Source organism: Pelobates fuscus, chromosome 6 (genome assembly GCF_036172605.1).
Source record: "Pelobates fuscus isolate aPelFus1 chromosome 6, aPelFus1.pri, whole genome shotgun sequence".
Lineage (NCBI taxonomy): Eukaryota > Metazoa > Chordata > Amphibia > Anura > Pelobatidae > Pelobates > Pelobates fuscus.
Window position 1 is genome coordinate 209,904,018 of NC_086322.1, and position 26,435 is coordinate 209,930,452.

Sequence of the window (26,435 nt, forward strand, 5' to 3'; positions counted from 1 at the left end):
CGACCCCAAATATGGTTTTTCTTCCGTTCCTCCCATAACCTAAACATTTCATCTGCAAGTTTATTTATAAGCTCACACGAACATCCCTTGCAAACAGTAAGATTTTTCCCTGTGTTCCTCTCTCTTTCAGTTCTTCCACAAGTGATCTCTCCAGCTACGACCATGGGTACTTAAGACGGAGCCCTGATCAGTACAGCTCCAGAGGGAGCATGGAAAGCCTGGAGCACATGCCACCTACGTTTCATCCTTGCCACCACCATCTCTCACCAGCTAAGTCCACCAATTGCATAGATCAACTTGCTCATCTGCACAGCAAAAGAGACTCTGCCTACAGCTCTTTCTCAACCAACTCCAGCATACCTGAATACCATCAAAACTCGTTCTCTAAAGAGAGGTCCTATTCAATGGAAAGTATGCACTCTCGGAACAATTTACAAGAAGGGATAAAGCACGCTGATATCCGGTATATTAAGACAGTCTATGATGCACAACGTGGTGTCTCTGAAGAGTACGAGGTGAATTCATCCTCATTCAAGAACCGTAGCTATAGTAGGCTTTCCAGTAACAACAGGAACAGCACTGGCTTGCACAGTAAATTGGAGCAAAGCAGAGTTTTTTCTGAGAGTGACAGTCTTGAAAGGGGACCTCCCATGCCACCTGCTCGAAGTGACAGTTATGCAATAACAAAGCACCACGAAAGACCCAGCTCTTGGTCTAGCAGTGACCAGAACCGATCTTTAAGAACACATTCCAAAGCAACGGGTGGCACTTGTAACCTGTCTCAACAGTTGAAACCAATATTTGGTGAAGGGCAGCTGCACACTGTTATGGAGAAGAGTCCAGAAAGCAGCCCACTTACAAAACCTAAGCACATTTATTCACCGGCCCCACAACCTGGGCAGCCAATGCTTCCTACAGGGATCTACCCTGTGCCATCTCCAGAGCCTCATTTTGCACATGCTCCGTCACCTCTTAAAAACAACAATGGAAGGCTTTACCCAGCGCTTGCCAAAGAGGGTGCATACACTCCAACACCTTCAGTCTTTCTGGGAAAAAATGCATCCGATTCACCGTTTGATAATAATGAAAAAGATTCTCAAAATCTCCACAATAAAGCACCCGTGCATTGTCCAACAAACCTCCCCAATAAAGATCTAGATAAAAATCAAGATGGACCTGCAGGTTTAGCTCAGTACAAGCTTCATTTTTCAGTTGGCCCTGAAATTCCAACAAGTTCATCATTAACTGTCAACGATCCAAATGTCTCACAAAAAAGCCAAGAACTCCGCAGCAGCAAGCAACAAATAAAAAATGGGGTAAGAATGACAACAAGAAATCAAACCAATATTGAAAAACAAAGTAAAGGTGAAGTACTGGGGCTGCCTATTAATGCACAAAACAGGATTTTGAACGAGGTACCATTCCAGAATGAATTAAAGATGAAACAGGATACTTCATCTCCATCCAATATAGAATCATACAAAAATGAAAATATTGATACTCCTCAGGATAAACATTGGGGGAATCTCCACAGTAACACCCCTTCTTCAAATAATAGACCTGATGGAAGCCCTCGCCGGCAAGATCTCAGAAACAAATTAGACAATCCAAGCTTTACAAAACACATTGAAGATGCTGGCAGTTCAGTGGTGCTTTCTGGCAATCAGTCTGAGGATACATCTTTCCTCCCTCAGACAAAAAACTGTGAGTTTAGAAGGAGATTAAGCTCTAGCAGCACTCAAAGTAGTCAAAGTGTACAGTATAGCAAGGCAGATGCTAATAAACCACGATCTTCAGTGCTAGAAAAGATATGTAAGATTGAAGAAAGAGAGCAAGAGAGTCATCGATCCCAGGTCTCCTCTGGAAACCTTTATGGCCAACAGACAGGGCATCCTTCAAGGGGATTGAACAACAGAGGATCTGTAAACAGTATTGAAGAAATAAGAAACAGATTTAACTCGCAGGAACACAATCAATATAGTGAAAGGTGCAGACTTTCAAATTCTCAAAGCACAGAGAAAGTTAACAATGAGCAGATGTTAAAAAGAGCTGGCAGTGTCTACAGCATGGTGACAGGAGAGTCTAAAAAAGATGGAGTAGACAGTCAGATAGATAAAGTATCCCAGTATAAGCATGAACAGCGTGTTGTGGAAGCAGCACCAAATGACGATAAACGAAAAGTTGATGCCCAAACAATGCCAAATAAAGACGCCCACTGGGCAAATGCTTCACAAGACACTCTGGGATTTAACAGAGCGTACAGGAACAGCATCAAACATGCACAGTCCAAGGTACTAGAGGCTACATCTTTTAGACGCAAAGATCTAGAGATCACCCCACCACAATATAAGAAGCAAGAAAAAACCATAAAGAGACCCACTTCAGCTATTCTTCTGGGTAAGACTTCACCTGTGTCTCCCCATGCTCCAAAGGAAAGGCACAGCATTAATCCAACAGATAATTGTGCCAAATTCCAAGACATTCAGAGTCTGGAAAACCAAGGGATTTCATTCCCTGTAACCCGTATTGGGGCCAGGAGAAGGTTGACAGCTGAGCAAAAAAAGAGGTCATACTCTGAGCCAGAAAAGATGAATGAAGTTGGAGCATCTGATAATGAATCATCAGCTTTAAATGTTCAAAAAAGAGGGCAAAACGTAAACTTCATAGAAAACACAGTGGCAGACAGACGTAGAATTTTTGAGCGGGATGGTAAAGCTTCTTCAACAGTTAATCTGTCAAAGCCAGAGCTTAAACAGCTCCAGCAAAATGCCCTTGCAGACTATATAGAGCGTAAGACCGGTCGAAGGCCTTCTTCTCAAGAAGCTGGATTTTTAAAAGAAAGGTCTCAAAGTACTTATTTCACAGGGAGCATGTTGGAGAGCCAGAGCAATTCTTCTACATCTAGCATAAATTTACTACAAGACCACATTTCTTACCGTAGTAGGGATACAAAAAACAGGCATGTTTCCTCCACTCTTCCACCTGGTCTAACTGGCTTATCTGATCTAGCCAGCTTTGAGCAAGACATTTGGCAAGATAGCAGGGGCCGTAGTAGCTCTTTTGCCAATCAAAGGTTTATTGATTACAGAACTAAAACAGAGTTTAGCAAAAGCACTCAAATAGACAATCGCATGGAATTAACTTCATCAAGAGATGGTGAATTTGGGGATAGAACAGTAGAAAGAGTGCCTGGTAAATCAGCTTCTGCTGAGGATTTGCTTGACACGTTACAGCCGACAACTGCTCTACATGTGAGGTCACAGTCCACTCCATCTGGTGGTAAGAAAAGCCAGGTAGGTGTAAATAACTTTGTAATTGATCAATGAGGGCATCAGTAAAAATAAATAAATACATCAGTGGTTTAACCCCTTATGAACCTGTGACGGTCTTTGTTGTCTTAACCGTCTGGTCTTTATTTTAATAATGAGATTGTGATGATGGGAAAAATATCATTGCTTTTTAAGGACTTAAGAACCACTGAAAATCTATTAGGAAAGCCACTAGCACTACATTAACAGTCTGTTTGTTAAATAACTCAACATAAACATATTACTTGTACTGAAATTCGTCAAAGCAAAAAAAGTTTGTAAAAAAAAAAAAAAATAATACTCAAACTAGTTAGATTTAATATTTCCCCAATTCAAGGGCTCCAGGAACATGTATGCCCAATCTATTCTAACGTCTCACCTTAAACACTGTTCCCCTCCCACAATGGGATTCTAGGGTTTCTCAGGAGATTGGTAAATGAATAGATTGCTTTCTAGAGGAAGGAATTAATCACCTAAAATACTCGTTTGCTAGTTGTACTCCCTCTTAAAATTCACATATTTCTCTTCAGCTTATCTAATAAGCTTTCTCCACAAATGTATATAACATTTAAGTGGACATAGAGGTTCAGCTGAAGACCCTTACTTGTTCACAACTGCCCACCCCCCCAAAAAAAACCAACAACACACATATGATTTTAAAATACCATAATATTTGCAGTAGGTTTCATAATTTGTTAAAGCACTCTGTCACCATTGAAGGTCTTGGCATATTTTGCAAAGACCCCCTCGGTAACTATACTGCTTGGTGTGTGGTGGTGGCTGGGTGCACAGGATGCTAAATTTTACTTATCGTAACCTGTCCCTTGCGGCAGCCGCCATGGCCTTCATTGACCATCTTTTCAGCTCCTGGCAGGTCATCTGCCAAGAACCCATGTCAGCGTCACATGCGGGAGACTACAACTGCGGAGTCCTCCATAGACAGATCCTTTTTCCGTACACTGATGGCTAGTGGAAATGCTAAAACTTGAGCGTGGAAGCATCCGCCTTTTGTCAAGATTTGGCAAACGTGAAGAATATACTAAGACAAAGTAGTCCCAATTTTGTCTCTCTATTTTTTGACTGCTTTAGAATTTCTGTGAAATTTCAACTAAATCAATGTGAGGATTTATTAAAGATTGTATCTTTATGAAATACTCAATTTTGGAGGAGGAGGGAATGACAGAGCTGATTTAGGAAGAGCAAGACTTATTAACGCAAGTAAATATATGAATTGTTTATCTATACCAGGCATTTGGCCAAGTGCTGCATAATTTTATGTAGAATTTAGATAACACCACAGACAAATGTGGGGAATGTTGATATAGGAAAGCAACACATTTTGAAATAGTGCACGGCTTTCCAGAGAAAAGAATCTAGATTTTGCAGCATTATTTCACCATATATTTTTATACCGACTTAAGGCTATTTAAACTTATGGTATGTATTGGTTGTGTTCATCCAAGGGAGCATGCAAGCACATATGCACATCTTTATTGCCATGTGGACTACCACCCAGGCCTATCAAATGTATGAATACTTTTTTATTTATGTAATAACCTAGGAAGGCAAAACACACAGATCCAGAACTTGGATAATGCTGCCAGGCACAGGACAGTTGGGAGACCTGCATTTTTGTCTATATGTTATTTGTATATTCTTTTACTCCAGCTCCCAACTTCATAGTTATAACTAGGAAAATGATAGGGTGTTGATGTGATTAATTTCTAGAGCAGACGTGAAGGTGCAGTAACTGGTGCAGTCATAAAGATATTGTTCTGGTCCAGAGAAGTGACACGTGGGCTAAAATAAGCAGATCAGTTCACAAGTACACACCTTAAACCCCCCTTTTCTGAGAGAATCTGCTATAAGATACAATGACTCCGGGTATATTCTCATTAAATCAATCCTTAGGGATCAGTATCACAAAATGTTTTGCAGAACTTCCTTTTTGGTAGAAATGGCTCTTTGATCCAAATTTCAGTAAATCAAGTTTGACTTGTGCAATTAAATTATTAGACAAGGCCAATATTTGTACAATATTACATTGTTGAATATTCAGTGGCCTTTGAAATTATTTAAACTATTACTTGTTAGTTAAATTATTTAATCATTACTTTTATTTAATGACGTTATGTAATATTTAAAAACGAAATATTTACTGTAATTGGTTATTTATGAATTTTGCTGACGTGAATCTTTATGACGGATCACTCTGATTTGAACAAGAACCACACTCAGATGAGATTTGTTTAGAAAAATTGCCTTTCTAAAAATTCTTATCTTCTGTCTCTGTAAACAATTCCCCTCAGTTCGCAGTCACACATAATCTATAAGTACTGAATACTTTGCCCAAACTGTTTACAGATGTACTGGCTGAGTGTCTATAGATTTTGTAGTTATCACGCACTTGCTTGTGGGAACTACGCTGAGCATGTGGCATCTGATCAGCTATAGTGCAGAACTGCTAACGTATTCTCATGGGTAACAGACAAAAATGTCTTTAAACTAGGTCAGAGTACACCAGGCTTCTGTTCCCAAGCCCACGACAGGCACTGACTTCCAGTAGGAAGCTTGCTGAATAAGTGACCTTCTTTGGGTACATTTTTATCAGTGAAAATGTTTTTAACCCTTCAAGGACCAATAATGGTATATGCTACCATAACAATCTGGTCTTTACAAAGTATATATCAAACTGTAATGTCCCTTTCAATAAATGACATCAGGGTTATATAGAGATGCATGTGCTAAATAAGCAGGGCATGCCATGCTGGCACAGAGGATTTAGTGATCAGATTGTGATGACAACATGGAAAGTAATTTGTATTTAAGGGTAATCATGACTACAATATTTCCTCTTCAGAATGCCATTCAGTATGATGAGTGCATATATATTTAACAATACTTCTGAGCACAATGATATTTCTGATTTAATTTAGTTTTAAACCTGCATCTTTTTATTTGTCTTGTTTTCTTAACATTTTAGATTTTAGTTTTTACTCAGTAAATATTTATTTTTCCAAGAATTACATATTTTCCTTTTTTTTTTTTTTTACTTACACAATTTGTTTTATTAAATCACATTAAAGCCAATCATGTATGCGAGTTACACTTGTAAGTCAATAAAAATATCCATATTGCTTAAGCACTCATAATTACTTACAGTTATAACAATGATGGCGGAAGTGGCATTTTACAGCTTCAACAGCAACACCTCTTCTGTTTTGCAGCTATGAAGCGGCTTGGAATGTTAAAAAAAAAATGTATGCTGGGGTCTAGAAGAGAGGGCTGTTCAGTTATCTTACCCTGATAATTCATTATGTGAATAAATAAACAAAGAAATAATAAAGAGTTGGTCTATTGGTAGACAAAATGGCCCTTACACCTTAATTTAGGGGCACAGCAAATGGCCCCATATAACCCCAATCCTAAAAAGTGATCATGGAGGGTACAGATTCTCAGTTGCTAGCCACATAATATCCTTTTTAGCTATCGGGCTACTTGGTGCTCAATACCTCTGGCCCTATTAACTGTAGGGATTGGATGGATATTTCTTTACAGACAGTTTTTAACTCACCATAACATTGATGGTAAATTAACCCAATGTCTATCCTATTTCTTAAATCTTTAACATAATATAATTGTCCAAGCTTAATGATTTAGGTGTGCCCTCGCACACTTTAATGTAGGGCCACATCTATATACTTGTCCCTCTGGTCTTTATGGGTTCATTTGATTTTGAGGAAACAAAAATCATAACTTTGTTTGAATAATCCTAGTTATTACTAGAACAAAAAAAAAATTTCTCTAGGTGCACACAACTATGACCAATACTATTTAAACATATCCTCCTAATCTGGCCCCTAAATACCTTATGCCAGTGTACAGCCCTGTCGCTACTAAATGAGAGGTATGTTCTGTTATGACATAGGATTTTTAAAGGTTGGTTTGTTCCATCTCTGGACATTTAAAGGTTAATATACTTGTGAAAGTTGTCAACTGTTTATGGAATAAAAAAAAGTAAAGCCACTAGTCTACCCTGCAGCCCTAAATAAAAGGTTAACTTACACCAAATGCAGCAGTAGGATATTCCCTCGCCACCAATCCTCTCCAACAGGCTGGAGATGATCAGAATGCTTTCTTACAGAGAAGCACTGGGAGGTAGGGTGCATGGACGGCAATCACTGCCCACAGTGCTCCTCTTAGAGAATATTGAATCCAATATTTCTGTATACTCATATGTAATCCAGTCTATAAAAAGTATTGCTTTACGCTTTGTGTTGTGATACAAGGCAGTCAGGAAGAGCTTCCAGCCGGCTGTCTGACAGCCAGGTACGTTGGTACCAGCATGCAAGAGTGGAGGGAATGGAACCCAGCATTGTGTACAGTCATAAATTATTTTTGGATATATGTGGGGCCTCACTTATTTGCCTTAGCTGAGCAACTTGGAGGACAGCTATTTGCATTAAATGATGTCCCAGCAGTACCTAGGAAGCCCGAGTTACCAATTACATCAGGGGAACTGATAGTGGATTGCAAGTTAAAGCCTGATCTGAATTTAATGTTCTGTCTCCACCCTTGGGGAAGCCCTATGACATAGACATAATTGAGTTATGATATTATATGCCATCAGCTTCCATTTTAAAGGTACCAAACAGTGCATAGACAGATCCTCAGGCTGTGCACCTTATCCAGTGAAACACTAGCAATGAGCTGTCAAGCTATGTATAGGAATTTAGTCCAATAGGAGGAGATTTCATTCTAAGTAATACAAAACCGTTTAGAGTTTGAGGTTGGGGTGGGAGAAGCAGTGGTAATAGTGTCACATTGATGTAAGGTAAGACACTGAGGCATTGAGAGTGATAATACAACACTGGGGCTGAGGGTGACACCAGTGGCGTGGCATTAAGACATTGTCAGTGAACATAATGGCTTTAAGGTTTCAGGACAAGACATTGCAGAGATATGTTAGACAATATGTTGTGACCAAAAGTGTTTTCAAGATATTCAAGGTGGGTGTTTTTAGACTTTTGAAATTATGGACTCAAAGGGGCTTTAACCCCTTAAGGACACATGACATGTGTGACATGTCATGATTCCCTTTTATTCCAGAAGTTTGGTCCTTAAGGGGTTAACCAGGTCCAGTTTGCGTTTAGTTCAACCCTATCAAAGACAGTAAATATATCTGACTAATTGCTGTAAAATCTATACATTTAGCTATATGTTGGTGAATGTGTAACATGTGATATCAATTCACATTGCTAGCAAACAGGGAGAATAAACCAGCAGCTGGCATAGTTTATTAGGAGTTGTAATCCTCATAGACTGGAGTGCTCTACGTTGCTCGCTCTTAATACAGTACAGTAGCTAAGGCATTTCTATGCATTTGTATTTCAAGATGAATTGAATGAGCACTGTAGAAAGTCAAAGACGTTACTCCTTTAAGAGCGGTTCATCTGTTCAGCCACCATAAGATAACAGTATTTGAAAACATGTAATTAGAGCTTTGTGACAGTAATCAAACTTCATTTTGGTTCTTCTGATGTTTGTTGGCTCAGTGATTACGTTTTCACTTCCAGTATAATGGGTAGCAATTTCATCTGAAGCAGATGTGTATGTTCTGCCTAATAATAAGTATTCTTTATAGCAGGGTACAATGTGCAGTAAGGAAAGTAGCCATGAAATATCACCAGGAGGGAAAAACTGGAGACAATTAAATTACTGGGCGTTTCAATACCCATTAAGGCTCTGTTCCCCAAATTAAAAAGCTGTGTTGGTCACACTGTAAAATTACTGCTTGCTCTGAGTCATTACTAAACTGCGTTCTACTTTTGTATAGCCAATAACAACCCATTTAATAAGGTCCAAACTATTCATAAGCAAGAACATTGTGTCTAACAATCTCAAAATAACCAATTAAGTACTGCCGTAGAAAGCAGCACACAACTCAGCTGAACAACTGAAACAAACGCTCACACATAAATTATGTATATGTATTATTAGTGTATTCAGATTCCCTTATGTAGTGGTAGAGTATGGTATCATGTAATGATTGCCCCCCCCTTTCATGTATAAAAATGTTAGCGCTAGGGATTAAACAGTAAGGAATACTATAGCGTTAGGAATACAAACATGTATTACTAACACTAAAGTATTTGTCTACCTATAGGTAGATTTAAAAAGTTGATTTACTTACCTTGTATCACTCAGTGCGCTGGTCTCTGTGGGTAAGCCTTGCCTGAGAACATCAATCTTTATGACCTCAGCAAATCCAATGCTTTCCGATAGGAAATCATTGGGAGGCTAATGTGCATGCACGGCAAAACACTGCTGTGTGAAAATCAGACGGCTTCTATGATATCATCTGGTTGAAATAGTTGAGCGCCTCTAGTGGCTTTTGAATACATTTTCTTTGATGCTTAAAGGAATACTATAGGGTCAGGAACACAAACATGTATTCCTAACCCTATAGTGTTAAACGCACCTTCTAGCCTTTCTTGCCCCTCTAAATATATAGTGAAATCTTACCTTTATTCCAGTATGCTCGTGCTGGCTCTGCCCCTGATCTGCCTCCTTGGCTGACATCATCAAAAGGGATTATCTCAGCCAATCATAATGCTTTCCCATAGGAAAGCATTCGATTGGCTGAGATTGTCAATTCTCAGCCAAGGAGGCGGTCTGGGGTGGTGGAGCCAAACGCCGCCCTGGCCAGTAAGCATCTCCTTAAAGAGATGGAATGAACCAATGCATCTCTATGAGGAAAGTTCAGTGTTTCCATGCAGAGGGTGGAGATACTGAATGGCAGTGCTGCACTTCCCCCGGGAGCACCTCTAGTAGCCTTCTGTATTATAGCCTCTATGTGGATATATACCCATATATAATGGAAAACTATATTTTAGTGCAATCCTTGCTTACCCTTTTTCATTTTTAAATCCTTTTTGGTCAAAAGCATTACTTATCCTATAGACTGTAAGCTCGTTTGAGCAGGGTCCTCTTCAACCTATCGTTCCTGTAACTGTCATATTTATAGTTAACATAAATCACAATAATAATACAACTAAAGACTATGCTTGTCATTAAAATGTAGTTCTTTTCACAAATCCGATTGCCATGCTTAGCTATTTTAGCCTAGATTTTTCAGTTCAGCTTTCAATTCACTTCATTTTGATATTTAATGAACGAAACCTTGTCTACGGCAATTTTTCGGTAAAAAAAACATCAGTTCTGTTTAATATTGTTTGGTATGAGCTCAAAGAATAATACTAAATATGACAGAACATCAGTATAACAAATCCAGCTTGTCCACACAAGGATATCCCTATTAGTAAAACTTTAGAACATCGCTGGGAATTGTTTTGGCAGTGATTGGATGAAGATTTGTTTCTTGCCGCTGGATACAGCACGCAAGGAAACAATTTTTTTTTATTTATTTCAGCTCCAACAGTAAATTAAAAAGCTGTTCTAAATAATGGGGAATTGTCAGGAAGTGTGTGAGCAAGTGGGAAAACAAATTTAGTATTTTACTGCAACCAAAAATATATACGAGGAAAACAAATACAGCTTACTTTATAACCTACCAGAGCAGTGATAACTTTTTGTAAGCAATAATATTTATGCAGTTTATTCACATATTTCCCAAGTGCTCCATTTTAGGAGTTTGTATTTTGTGCCCAAATTCTCTTTTCTTGGCTCCTCAACTTGTTGCTCACAGTAATGTGTCTTTAAACCGCAATAAATGTGACTAAATAGAAGTCAGCGTACTTTAAGTACTTTGTTTTTCTTCTGAAATACGTTTTCAACTACAAGTCTATTCTTCAGAAGGTCACAGCCCTTCACTGGCCATTCCTCATCTGGAATGAAAATAGAACTCTTTGGCCATTTCGAATGTTGGGGGGTATTTATTCAGCAAGCACTACCATGGAGAACAGTGTATTCAATTCCACAGTAAAAAGAAATAGCTCTTTATTTGGTTTGCTGTATTAAAAGCCCACGCAAGGGGGGCGGGGCCTGACCGCCGACGGGATCAGACGTTTTGTGTCTGAGCTCCCGCTCCAGGGCCCGACGGGCGGCGCAAATTGGAGGCCACCCGGGACAAAGAACCCACACTGGGACCACACAGACCCCCAGTAACAGGGGCGTGAATACCGCCTAAACCTTGTCCGGCGCCGACAGTAACCCGCCCGGGGTCCGGAGCTGGATGGTGCTTGAGCCGGGTTGAGACGGCCGCTCTCCCGGGTCTCCGGCCGGAGGTTTGCTTTCCCCCCCCCCCCTCTGGACCGGGGGGGTCATCCCGGTCTATAAGGGCATCAAGCAGAGTGGCAGCCTGGGCCTCAACACCCGCCCTGGCAAGGAATCTCCAGCGGGCGATAATCCGCAAAATGGCCGCCGTGCGCCAGCCATGTGCGCGAACAGCCGAAATGAACAAGCTGACTGAAGGGGAAATCGCCAAGCACCATCAGACCACCATGTCAGCCTACCCCAGGCTTATACTGGCAGGCTATGCTGGCAAGATCAAGGTACAGGCTGTGGGCAAACAATAAGGGGAAAAGAGACACACACAAAACGGGACTCTACTGAACTGCCCTCATACAGCAGACCCTCAGGGGTCACCAGACCATACAACTGCCAACCCCGACAAAACAGGCCAGAGGGACTGAACAACAAGCCACCCACCCTGCATCCAGTTAGAAAGAGCCCACCCTGCCAGATCGGACCTACGACACCATAACCACCGCCATACGCCAACGCATAGCGCAGGACGACTAAACTGCAGCTCCAGGGCACAAGCGGCACCTACCAAGCGAACGCACAGCGGTGAGAGCCGCAGGAGAACCACCTGCTGACCAACCATGGAGCCGATGGAGCCGACGCAGACACGGTCGACTACACAAATCCTGCTCAACCTGGCGGACTAAAGTAACTAAGCCGAAACCCAGAGACAATGATCTAAGCTCATTCTTACCTGCCCTAGCATAAAATCCAACTGTGCTCAGCCAGACACACTGCCTCCAGCTTACACAGCATGTTTCACACATTATACCAAGCGAGGAACACAATCTAGAATGCCACACTAAAAAACTTAGGGCTCTGACACCCACTCTAACGAATAAAAAGCGTCACCAAACTTAACCTTGAAGTAAAGATGTATATAATGTTGAACTTGAGGCATTCCCATAACTTGCTAATACACTTTAAGCTAGACCATATATGTTTGATCACTCACTCAGTGCCTAGGGCACATAGTCAGTTACGATAACCAAAGAACTAAGCCTCAGTGAATCCCTAAATTACTGACAAATATCACTCTACTATTGCTATTCGTTTATCATACAAAAAAAAAAAGTGCAATCCCTACTAATGCCATGTTACTGATAATCTATGTTTATCACACTATGCTTGATAATGCTGTTGTGGCGTATGAAGCTTGTCTGTACACTCTTGCACTATAAAAATAAAGAATTAAAAAAAAAAAAAAAAAAAAAAAAAAAAGCCCACGCAAGAAGCCCCGCTGTTATATACAGCTATATGTAGGGTTTCAGGTCTTTAACTGTGACACAGGGCTTGCTGTAAATCCATCCATTGCTCATCTTCACCAGAGGGCTTGGCATACATAGTTTTAGAAATGCTATTTTAAGTAACACCACTGGGCTGTGAATGTTCATCACCAGAAAGTAAAAACACTTTTTTCTAAAGACTGCAAAATCGTAAGGGGAATCATATTTTACAAACGACTTAATTTCTCTTTTATGAAATATTATTACAACGTATGTTTATTTTTTTATTTTTTAATATTTAGCTGATTAATCACTAAAGAAAAAAGCTCACCTGCCACGCCAAGGCAAAACCTCTTATGTGAGTCTCTATTAAAGGCCAATAAGTGTGCAGGTATTTAGACATTTTAGCTTATAGCTGAAAATAGCAAGATGAATTGTTGGTGTAGGACCCACCTAAGAGGTTTACCTTGACTTGACAGTTGAGCTTACACTCAAATGGTCATTGGATTGATACTAAAAAAAAAACTCCAGTTATTTAAATGTGCATAGGGACTCTTTCCCTTTTTTTTTATTGTATGTATTGGGGCTGATGTGTAATATAGTAATTGCTGCCACCAAGAAGTAGTGGGAGTTTGAGTGCAAAACTTAATTACGTATGTTTGAATTATTCACTAAAAATATCAATATAATTCATGCTTGAAACATTTATGTAATTAGCATTTGATAAACAATATGTCACAAACACAATTTATAAAATATTGTTTTTATTCCTTCAAGTCCTTCCAATCATCAAGACAATATATTTTTCATTCATTTTTTTTCACACACTCTATATTAATTTATATACCTCCAAGCTACGTAAAGAAAGGGATAAAATATGGAACAAGTACAATAAAAAAAAAAATTGAGTGAAAATGAGTAAGAAGCAAATTTTATTTCACATGAAAGATATCCCCATATATATATATATATATATATATATATATATATATATATATATATATAATCAGATAAAAACATACAAATCTATGCAGTTCATTTGTGAGGACTTAAGGGAGCACCACAAGCACCATAACCACTACAGCAAATTGTAAGTAGCCTGTTTTCAAATGCTTTGACCTCTTGTCTGTGGTACGCAAGGTGCTCCCTTCCTTTCCCGTTTGCAAACTACGGGAGAGCCAAAAGCTCTGTGCCTGAACTAAGCACAGCTGTGAAAGGCTTGGTTCATTGGCTAAGAACAATTTGCAATCACTTTCAGCTAATGAGCTGGACTTGCACTGAAGTGACGGTGTACCTTCGGTTAGATGTCATACTGTTCTAAATTGGTTTAACTATTTACATTGGTGAGAACTACTTATGTTGTGCTGTAGTGATTATGGTACTTGAAGTGTTCCTTTAAATAACTTGCTCATCAGCATTGATGTTGAAGAGCTTCCACTCACCGCTTTACCTACTAGTAGAATCCCTACAGTCTTTTACACAGATCTTGTGTTGCTAAATGCATAGGCATGGATAGCGCCCTGGGTTAAATATAAATCTGTCTGTCTAAATATTGCATTGGTAAGGTATCTGCCCATTTATACTTGCCAGGTTTTCCTGTTAATGGTTTAATTCTCTGAATTGTCAGAGCAGATAACTACTGTGGCAAATCAATCATTGGGCAGATGAGTCATGACTTGCTTTACTTATCTAAATACTAAAGACGACTAAAGACAAGATATTGTTTACGTACCTCACAAGTGTCCCTATTTAGGAGAAATAGTCCCTAGTTTGGCGCCAAATTCCTCTGTTCCTTTTTCTATCCTATTGTCCCTGGTTTCCAGGAGCTCCATACTGTTGGTGTATCAGAGCATATACCACAGCAATAATACTTACAATAATGCATCTTTAAACTACAATAAATGTGTTCTGAAATCAGTCTGCGCAAATAAGGTACATTGTCCTTAAATTACACTTTAGTTGCATAAATTGTTATTAGTAAGTCACCAAAAATTTCTCTGAGTAGCCCTGCCCCTGGCCACACACACTCACACCCCTAGAATTACATTTTCACTATAGGGTCAGGAATACATGTTCCTGACCCTATAGTGTTCCTTTAAAATAACAGAGTCACTGAACCACACACCTTCATTGAGATGAAGATCAAGAAACTCCTAACAATAGAGCCAAGTGAAACCTGTACCGTTAAAGCACCCTTTGATGATAGATTAATTATCTTTGGAGCACTTGTTTTTTATTCTGATAACCTGGATACCATGCATATGCACATGGGCCACAGATATATATATATAAATATATATATAATTTTTTATTTTTTTTACCAGTCTGCTAGATGATAGACATGCCGTAGAGCTGTGCATAACAACTGGCTAGGCTAATTAGGCCAATTATAATAATACAAAACAAAATGTAACAATTATACTAATGGGTATTGGTGATGGTAAATCATTGAGTAGCATTGTGATAAAAACAGCATCTGCTGGTTATGGTGCAAATCAGAACTTGGAAACTTGAGGTCCCTGGCTGTCTCAACTACACTAGTCAAAATCCTGCTATCCACTCACATTCTTATAGGCTATAATTGAAACAAAATGTAATTATGTTGCACTTCTCTCTTTCAGGATGTCAAAAACATGTCTCGTGGAGGAGGAAGTCAAGTTTCCAGGTATTTTACTTAATACTTTGTTCTCCTGTATACATATAGCAATTCTGGAGTATGGATTTCAAGCCTGTGTTTTGTATATGCACTGATGTCCAGATTTCAAGTATTCTATGTATTTCTTCTGTGTATCTGTGGCAGTTAAAGGGACACTATAGTCACCTGAATGAAGCAGTTTTGGTGTATAGAACATGTCCCTGCAGCCTCACTGCTCAATCCTCTGCCATTTAGGAGTTAAATCCCTTTGTTTATGAACCCTAGTCACACCTCCCTGCATGTGACTTGCACAGCCTTCCATAAACACTTCCTGTAAAGAGAGCCCTATTTAGGCTTTCTTTATTGTAAGTTCTGTTTAATTAAGATTTTCTTATCCACTGCTATGTTAATAGCTTGCTAGACCCTGCAAGAGCCTCCTGTATGTGATTAAAGTTTAATTTAGAGATTGAGATACAATTATTTAAGGTAAATTACATCTGTTTGAAAGTGAAACCAGTTTTTTTTTCATGCAGGCTCTGTCAATCATAGCCAGGGGAGGTGTGGCTAGGGCTGCATAAACAGAAACAAAGTGATTTAACTCCTAAATGACAGTGAATTGAGCAGTAAAATTGCAGGAAAATGATCTATACACTAAAACTGCTTTATTTATAAAGTAATTTAGGTGACTATAGTGTTCCTTTAAGATTGACATTTATCAATACTGCACAAAACTTCAAAAAAAATTGCATAAAAACTTATTTTGTCATTTGTTTTCTTATTTGTCACTTATTTTGTCATTTTGTCATTTTGTCATTTGTTTTCTAGTAACACCAGAAGCAAAGATGTATGTCAGTTTGAAAAACAATCCTTTCATAGCACTTTACATTCTCATCCTCATGACCACAGCAGTACTGCAGGAGGGAATCACGTCCACCTTAAAACCAGTATGGCAAATCACAGCGTAGATGTACATAGTAAACATGCCAGAACCCAAAGCCTTACACCAACATTTGGAAATTACAGCAGAATCCATGAGTCTAAGCCAAATACTTTACCATTATCCAACCAGCCAACTCCTTCAAAAATAGCTCACCCTACACAAGACTTCATCACTGCTGAAGAATACCTGTATATGGGAAAACAAGATAAATTAAGTATTCCTTCAGTTGTAGTTAAGGATGAGTCAGCTTTGGGTCTCACATCACCTGATCACAATTCCCTTGAAGATCTTACTGACAATGCGAGAGCTTGGAAGGCACCACAGAGACCACCACCTCCAAAAATAAAATCCATAAATGATGGGACTTTTAAACAGAAAACCAGCTCCTGCCCCTTAATTGAAAACAAACTTTCTCCTGGCTGGACCAATGAGCTGTGGAGCACCAGTTCTTCAGAAAATGAGCCATTGACGCCCCATGGAAAAATATCTCTCCGCATATCTGAATCTTGCCTTCAGTCATCAGCTCCTGTGATTCTGCAAGACGATGAGGATGATGAGGTATTTGTAAAAGAGCCTGAGATGGTGGCATTTTATGAAGAGCCAATTATTGTACCTCCCACACCACCTTCTAGCCTAGAAGATGTTCCCCTCAATGAAAAACAAGAGACACTTCTGACTGCACCAACTGTACCACCCAGCAAGCAAGACAGTGAAGACATTATTCCTGTACAAGTCAAAGAAGACCTCAATAAAAGGTAATCTCCCGTGGAATAACTATGTATTTTTGTATGAGAGTATGATTGCAGTTTGGACTTAATGCAGTGATTTTCCAACAGGCTATTCCCAGCTGGCATCAGCTGAGCGTCACTTTCTAACAATCTCACATCTCTGTCAGGCTGGTCCCGGCTGAGGTCAAAACTCTGTATTCTTTGTAGGTGTAAACATGCGAGTAGCAGAATATGGTGTTCCAGACTTATCCAGACACCAGAGGGTTACCATAGTCTGCAACTAGCATTTTTACACCTGCAAAGAAGACACCATTTTGACTACAGCCAGGACCAGCCTGCTGGAGAGGCCGGGGCATTGGTAACTGGTACTAGCGTGATGGAAAATTGGGAAGGTCAATTTTAAATGCTGCAGTTAGAAAACATCACTAACCGTGGATTCCTTGACTATTTCTGTTATTTGTAAAGTGCAATACCAAGGGTCTGGGTGTTATAGGAGTCTATGAATGTGAGTGCTGTTGGATAAGCACTTTGTTGTAGAGTTGTGCAAACAATGCATCTATATGTTCTTCTGTTAGAATGTATGCCTTTTTTAAATTGCAGAATTAAAGCTTTTTTTTCTATATTCATTGTAGTATCATTTTTTAATGGGATCATGCTTTTGTTTTCTGTATAGTTTTTTTTAAGGGAGCAGTGTTTTCAAGTTTGGAGGAGTCTGCTTGTGGTGTAATATTTATTACTATAGGGGTAGTTTGTCATAAATTGTTTGTGGTGTTTTGTGTATGTGGATAATGGCTGTTTCTAGTGTGTGTGAATAGAGTGTGTTTGTACTGACCTATTTTGCTAACTGAGAATACTTTTGGCTTTGCAGGTGTTTTGAATTTGTACAGTAATTTGACAAATAAAAAAACACAGAGTGCAAACAAGAATACCATCAATTTTAATTGATATTTTAACACTTTTCATTTTTTTTCCTTCTGAACTTTTATTTATATAATCTGTTTACTATACACATAACAATCTAAAAAAACAACCCTATTGTACAAGTATGGCTTGTAGGAGAACCATGGTTGTAGTCAAGGACTTCTTTTACTCCGGCATCAGCAACTTGTTTAACTATTACTATTAAGCACTTTTTGATTGGAAAAAATAGTATTTGAAGTAAGGTATGCACAGCCTACACATAACCATATAATTAAAACGAAATTTTGTGTATAGATTGCTTTTAAGACTAACTTAAAAATTTAAGTGATGCATATTTACACAGTTTTTATTTTTCACTTATTCGCTAAGCCTTTAAGAACAAATATTTGAGAAATGAAAGGCTTTAGACGATATATTGTCATTTATCTTGCAATGTTTCATACAGAGTCTGAAATGTTCTTTTTAAAAAAAGAAACCATGCTTTATTTCTCACCCAAAGTAGGTGGGACAAAAATAGATAAATAAAAATGGTCAGATACGTTGCTTATAGATAATTGTAAGGAACTTGAAGGCATTGTTAGCAGTACAGTTTACTGAAAAGTGTAATGGAATATTTACATACATTAAATACATTTAAAGAATATATATATCTAAACTTAAGGAATTGAAAACTGCTATAGCAATCTTTATCATCCTCTGGAATGCTAATATAATGCTAGCCGTGTGGTCTATTCACTCATCCACACTCCCTGACGGTAGGAATGAAATAACCCAGTGGTTCCAAAACTTTTTAGGTTCAAGGCGCTCTTAATGTTTCAATATTTTTCCAAGGCACCCCAAGTCAAATGTTCCCTTGTCAGGGGCGGATCCAGAACCTAATCTCAGGAGGGGTACTTGTAGATTATTTAAAGAAACAATCCAGGCACAATAACCACTAAAGCACGCTGTAGTGGTTATGGTGACAGGAGTGCCATGGTGTCCTCCCAGGGTAAGTAGTCAAACTGTTTCAGAAAAGTTTGACAACTTTTCTGGGGTCTGCTGCAATAGGGGCTTTAGTAGGAGACAGGGGCAGTGGTGTGTGTGAGGGGCACAATGTATGTATGTATGTGTATGTGTGTGTGTGTGAGGGGTGCAATGTGTGTGGGATTAAGTGTGTGTGTGGTGCAGTGTTTGTACGGGGGTGCGTTGTGTTTGTGAAGGATGTAGTGTGTGTGTGGGGTGCATTGTGTCTGAGTGTTTGAAGGGTGCAATGTGTGCGTGAGGAGTACAGTGTGTGAGTGTGGGGGGCAGTGTGTTTGTAGGGGAAGGATTTAATTGAGGGGTACAGTGTGTGTGTATAGGGGGCAGTGTGTGTGTGTTTAGGGGGCAGTGTGTCTGTATGGGGGCAGTATGTGTGCATAAGGGAAAGGGTAGGAGAAGGACGGTAGATGAATTAATATTTATTTATTTTTTATTTAAAAAAACTGCTTACCTTTGCCTGGGAGGGGGGACAGTACTAATCCCTGGTGGTCCGTGGGGAAGCCCTAGTGGTTAGAGTAAACTCTAGCAGCCTCAGGAGCTGCTAGAGTTACTCTTGTGATAACTGTGGCATCGCTCCGAGCTCGCGAGAGGAGAACCTGGTGGAGCTGCAGGTTAGAGCTCCCCCGGGTCCTTTCTTTCTCCATGCCTCTCCTGCCGGCTGCCAACATTACAGTGTTAGCAGGCCGGAGAGGGATATCTCCCCTCCGGTCATGCAGAGCCGGCACTCTCACACATTCCCTATGCAGTGTAACCACACACACACATTAGATAGTCATACAAAGGATGAGGATGTCGGTCTCTTCCTTGGCTCACAACTGTATGTGAAGCATTTAAAGACAATGCTTGGTTGACACTGGAAGGTTTATCCCTCTTCTAGGTCCAAATCAATTTGTTGATTCATGGACTAAAAAATTTAAACCAGTCAGAAAAACCTTTACATTTCAATCATGCTTCTTTATGAGTAGCATTTAATTACAAGAAGAATTGAATTGGACCACCAACTCAGTGCAAGGTATCAGTCCTCAAGGCTGGCCTACCAAACCTGGATTTAGGGATTACCCAGTTGTGTCAAGATGTTCTTCTCTATTTTTTTTTTTTCTAAAATCCCTTTAGGCACAACTGCATAATCCCTAAATCCTGGACTGGTAGGTTTGGAAACCACAGTTAGGGAAAGTATGCATAATCAAAAATGAGTACACTATAAAATGTATAGTCCTTAAAGGACCACTCTAGGCACCCAGACCACTTCAGCTTAATGAAGTGGTCTGGGTGCCAGGTCCTTCTAGGGTTAACCCATTTTTTCATAAACCTAGCAGTTTCAGAGAAACTGCTATGTTTGTGAATGGGTTAAGCCTTCCCCTATTTCCTCTAGTGGCTGTCTCATTGACAGCCGCTAGAGGCGCTTGCGTGATTCTCACTGTGTCCTATGTGACCGGCTGAATGCGCGCGCAGCTCTTGCCGCGCGTGCGCATTCAGCCGACGGGGAGGAGAAGAGGAGGATCAGAGGAGGAGAGCTCTCCGCCCACCGCTGGAAAAAGGTAAGTTTTTACCCCTTTCCCCTTTCCAGAGCCGGGCGGGAGGGGGGCCCTGAGGGTGGGGGCACCCTCAGGGCACTCTAGTGCCAGGAAAACGAGTATGTTTTCCTGGCACTAGAGTGGTCCTTTAATTTAAAAGACCAAAATATCTTGCGGTGCCCGTGTGTGCCTGTGTTACCCCTGGGAAACTTCCTTTACAGCTTGTAAGCAGGGGTGAATAGACATTTTCAACACACTTGCCAGAAACCAATGGTGTCTCATTATACTCATTCCTAGAGAATAAATAAATCATTGTTTATTCTCAATTGTAGAAGAGTGAAGTGATTAATAGCTAGCAAGGGGTATACTGGAAGTATACTACAGCAAGACATTGTCTTGTATACTTTTGGCAGTAAGGATGAATTCTTTGATCTTCCTAATTTATACTTTGTTTGTATTCTTTACAATAATGTACATCCTATTAGTATTGTATTTTTCAACATGAAATGACATATAGGTAAGAATGACTGATTTGTTTTGTGATTGTCAGGTATCCTCTTGGCAGTGAGAAATTCAGAGCACCCCTAAATATGGAAGCCTGCAGTTCCGGCATGATTTCAACCAGTGCACCCATAAAAAATCTTCTATCAAATCTTTCCACGTCAATGCAAGCAGCTCAGCCAATAGCATCTACGAAGGGGTCAACAAATCAATATGGTGAAGGTCTACCAGCCTCACAAGAAGACACATCATCATCATTGTCAATGCAGTCCCCTACCTATGAAAGTCACAGCACCTTAACTTCCTACAACACAAAATTGATGTCTCTGGATGATGTCAAATCTCAGGAGCTTGCAAAGGAGATTGTAAACAAGGACAAGTCTCTGGCAGACATTTTAGATCCTGAGTCAAAAATGAAGACCACTATGGACTTGATGAGTGGTCTGTTTACAAAAAGCAGCGCTGCACTAAAAGAGAATAGCAAGAAATGGGAGAGAGACAATATGTTGCAAGAGAAGATAACAGAAAATGGAAAGTAAGTTGCGCTTTTAATGGGGCAACCATTTTTATGGTAGCCAACATAGTGATTTTAATTATTACCATGAATTAATCTACAATAAGTACCATGCCAGAGAATGCTTAGAAATAACCAAGGTGTAGCTAAATGTTAGGTTTCATTTAACAAATTACCGAATTATAGAGTCGAGACCATGTGCTACTGCAGCCCAAATTTCCTCCGCTTATGTCACTCTCCCTAACTGTTGGGGGAGTGATGTAGGGGGAGGATGAGCTCAGTGGAGGTCATGGGCTGCACAGAGGGAGGGGTTGTGCTGCTTTTGGACGTCTTTTGCCAGCATGCTGTACAAAGGAAAGTTATATTAGCCAGCCCGGAACTCTTGTACCAGGCTGGCTAATGATGCTGCCGGATGTGTAGTTGAATCTCCAGCAGTTGAGGGGTTAAACTCTGTATGTGCAACCAGAGATGTAAGATTTCCAGAAATTGTGAAGACAAACAAAAAAATTGGGGAAGGTGGTTTATTTATTTTTGTTTTTTTGTTGGGGGACGGGGGAGGGATTTTTGGAAAACATTTAGAACAGGGTATTCTTAGAATTTAAACTAATTTTGTTACAATAGGAACATAACATTCAGTGTGTATAAAAGTATGATACCTGAAATAATAATTCAATTCGGTTTTTATCTCTTGCTCGGTTAATTGTACATTAATCACACACTGATGGCTCCTGCAGGCTAAAGCAGGCTATTAACAGAGCAGGAGATAAGAAATTCCAAACTAAGTAGACAGTGCAATAAAGGATGTTTAAACATTAGACTTCCTTTACAGGACACTGTGTAGGTGATATGCAGGGGAGGTGTGATTAGGGCAGCAATAACAAAGTGATTTAACTCCGAAATGGCAGAAAATTGGTAATTAGATTACAGGAGCATGATATATACACCAACATTGCAATATTAAGCTAAAGTTGTTTTTATGCTTATATTTTCTCTTTAAAGAGACACTCCAGACACCTAATGCACTTAAGCTTGCTGAAGTGCTTTAGGAGTATTTGGGAGCCGCCCACCAAGTCCTGTGTTATTAAACTGCCTACATTTCATTAGAAGGTACCTTAACAAAACTGAATGGGAACACCCCCGGGCCGTCAAGCTGACACTCACAATTGCTTCTTCTCTTAGTACGAGAGAATTAAAGTACTCTTGCCCCAAATTTTCACTATCAGAAGAATCTGATCAGGCAACCAATCACAATCTCCCAACTAGAGTTACACATTTTCAGCAATTGCTGGGGGCAACTTGTAGTGCATTGGTTTGAATCAAGTCATCATTTAGATAAAGGTTATGAAGATAAACTAATGCAGTTAAAATATATAAACATTTTTAGAATTCAGAGGAATTCAAACTCCTACTTTCCATAGAGGATTCACTACGCGGCTTGCAGGACTTAAAGGGTCTATTGCTAATGTGTTGGTTCCAGATATCACAGGACACGTTCGGAGGTCTCGAGGAGTCCATGCCTTGACGCATGAGGGGGACCCATACAATATCTGGCAGGTGGTTTAAACGTTGTGGCTGATCAGTATATCTGGGGAAAATGTCTGCTAACAAATTTATCTAAGGCTGGTATATATACTTTTAGTGAGGAGATCCTGCTATATTATCTCCTTCAGTTGTTTAGCAATGGTCTAGCATTAGGAGCTTTCGAGAAATGTATATTCATCTTATAGGTGCAATTTAATTATTATTTTTTACCAAGTCTTAAAATGCTCTTTAGGGAAAGATGACTGAATAGAGGTGATAATGCAGTGATGAATTACGGTTTAACAAAGTCATTACAAAATTAACTACTTCACTAAACCTCAGCTAGATTGCACAGAGTTTACTGAAAGTTAGGTTGGAGAGGACATGGAATGTTTCTGAATAGCTTACTATCCTCTAAGCCATGTTTAGGTAACCTTCATATACATCGCCAGTAATGCTCTTACAGCCATAATGCAAAAGCATCAGGTGTAGAGATGTAGTCCACAACATCTGGACTAAAAGGTTTATCTAACCCTGGATTAGAGAATAGTAACTCAAAATAGGGCCAAAACGGCCCTACTATAGCCATTGATTTATTGTAGTAAAGATGTTGTTAGTACCAGTGGTTTGGTAGGCAAGAAGAAGTTTGTGTAAAATTGCAGTATTGCAGCTTCAGTGTTTGTGAGGGTTCTGCCTATTTCCTTTTCTGTATACCCAATCCAAAAGCATATGTGGAATTATAGACCCAATCCAAAATGTGGAATTATAGGGATTTGCCTTATTACCACCAGATGTTTGATCATTGCTGTGTGTTTTTCATTTCCTATAGCGTTAAGAGCATTAATAAGGTTGCGCAGTGCACTGCATGTGAAGTTAGTGTAAGGGTAGCCTCACATCTGTACCGCTCGTGTACAAACAGCTGTCAGTTAGACATGTCATCCAACCAGAGACACAGAGATTAGCTGCCCCTCGTCTGGCCAGTTTCAGCATAAGATGTGACTTCTTTTTATCTGCAGTTTCTTGCGTAACTGCCTAACATGTAAATTGTTTTAGAATGCCATTGTCAAAATGAAGGTTAATAATAGCTAAGAGATTAAACACATGCCTAGGCAATGTTCATTGTCTCGTGCCTTCACTTTTCAGGCAGTGCGCACCAGACATATAAGCCTCATTTAATGTCCACATAAAATGTGGTTGTACCAGACAGTTAAAACAAAACAGGTTTGATAAGTAAGACGATATTGCCGTTGGGCCACTTAAGAAGAAGCCAAGAACAGGAGAGAGGTGGTAAACAGATGGAGTCATACCTTATATATGTTATTAGCATACTGTTATTTTAGTCCAGTGCATATATCAGGGAAAGGTCAACTAGGATTTCATTAAACATGCTCTCGAGATTTTAGTTTTATCTCTTCTTAGAGATATAACAGCTGTTACAAAGTCATCTGCATTTCTCATTATTTGTCCATGCCAGAGGTCATGTACTAATTTATGGTTATTCACTACATTGAGAATTATTGGAAATTCAAAGTGAATTAAACTTTTAGGCTGAATTGGAAAAATGCCATACCATGCTTGTTGGTTAAAAATAAAAACAGACTTTAAGCATTAATAGAATTAGCAGGACACCATGCAGCTAAATCAACCCATACAGATACATTTCCATGGTCTGTTCATGCCTTTACATCTTCTTTTGGATCAACAGCAAAAAACAGATATGAGCAAGGTGAAAAGAGACATGTGTTTATCAAGTTCAGCCTTTCTCATATCTATTTTTTGAAGTTGATCCAAAAAAAGGCAGAATAAAAAATTTTGAAGCACTTCCAATTTTGCAACAAACTAGGAAAAAATTCCTTCCTGACTCCAGAATGCCGGACAGATTTATCCTTGGATCAAGGGGTTATTACCCTACAGTTGAAAAGATATATAATTGAATAGTATGTTTTTGCAAGTATGCATCTAATACTGTTTAAGCATCTGTACGGACTCTGATAAAACCACTTCTTCAGGCAGAGAATTCCACATCCTTATTGTTTTTACAGTTAAAAAAACTAAATCTTTCTTCTAGTCTAAACACATGACCACGTGTTTTATGTTTAACTGTTTTAACCTACATTTTACAATTTAGTTGCAATCCACCACTGTTCAGTATGTTTACACATCCCTGACCTCAACATCTGACAGGTGTTCATCTTTAGAAATATGTTTTAGTACTTAAATATGGACTATCAGGAGTTTGCCGTCTCTAACTTGTCTTTTCTGCTTTACAACTAAAGGCATCCCAACCATCCCAATTTCATTTTTGGGTCCTGTCCTGCCGTCCCGAATATTTTCCCTGGTGTCTCACTTTAGACGCGCTCACGCAATGCTCAGGGTATTAGGACCCTGCTGAGAGCACTGAATCAGTGCTCCTTGCATGGTCCGACCTTGGTGTGCTGACCTACTTAATTGGTAGGCAGCCTAGTATGCATTCATGCTAGGCAGACATCTCAACTCTATAGATGGACCTTTGAGCATAATCAGTGCGATGAATCATTTCACTTGTCCACTCCCTTTTATGCCTCCTACCAGCGTCCCACTGAGTTTGTGAGGTAAGCACTAAGCTGCTATATATATTGAGTTCGCAACCGTGTCTGACCTAATGTTTTTTTATTTTTTATTATTTATTATGTAAGCCTGATATTACTTAATTTTTACCTATCCTTGTTAATATTTATGGAGAATTTTGTAGCCTCTAATTACTTGTTGCCAACAGCTTGGGAACAGCCGGGAGTCACTAACTTCAGCCATTTTAGAGATTAACCCCTTAAGGACCAAACTTCTGAAATAAAAGGGAATCATGACATGTCACACATGTCATGTGTCCTTAAGGGGTTAAAGGGACACTATAGTAACCAGAACAACTACAGCTTATTGAATTTGTTCTGGTGAGTAGAATCATTACCTTCAGGCTTTTTGCTGTAAACACTGTCTATTCAGAGAAAATGCAGTGTTTACATTATAGCCTAGTGATAACTTCACTGGCCACTCCTCAGATGGCTGTTAGAGATCCTTCCTGGGTCATGGCTGCCTAAAATGCATCCAAACATTCAGTATCTCCTCCCTCTGCATGCAGACACTGAACTTTCCTCATAGAGATTCATTAATTCAATTCATCTCTATGAGGAGATGCTGATTGGCCAGGGCTGTGTTTGAATCATGCTGGCTCTGCCTCTGATCTGCCTTTTTGTCAGTCTCAGCCAGTCCTATGGGGAAGCATTGTGATTGGATCAGGCCACCACTTTTGATGATGTCAGCAGACAACTTGTTTTTCTGAGGCAAACAACATGCAGATCGACAGAT

At 39.5% G+C, this 26,435-nt stretch overlaps 1 protein-coding gene across 2 annotated transcripts in view; it reads left to right on the forward strand.

The window, feature by feature from the left end:
• The window catches only part of SHROOM3 (shroom family member 3), a 397,699-nt gene that overhangs the window by 357,763 nt on the left and 13,501 nt on the right, over positions 1 to 26,435 (forward strand). For both annotated transcript variants that reach the window (XM_063458694.1, XM_063458695.1), the window contains 4 exons: positions 131 to 3,293; positions 15,421 to 15,464; positions 16,260 to 17,129; positions 21,108 to 21,593. In XM_063458694.1, coding sequence (XP_063314764.1) covers positions 131 to 3,293; positions 15,421 to 15,464; positions 16,260 to 17,129; positions 21,108 to 21,593 — 4,563 coding nt within the window. The remainder of the gene's footprint in view (positions 1 to 130; positions 3,294 to 15,420; positions 15,465 to 16,259; positions 17,130 to 21,107; positions 21,594 to 26,435) is intronic.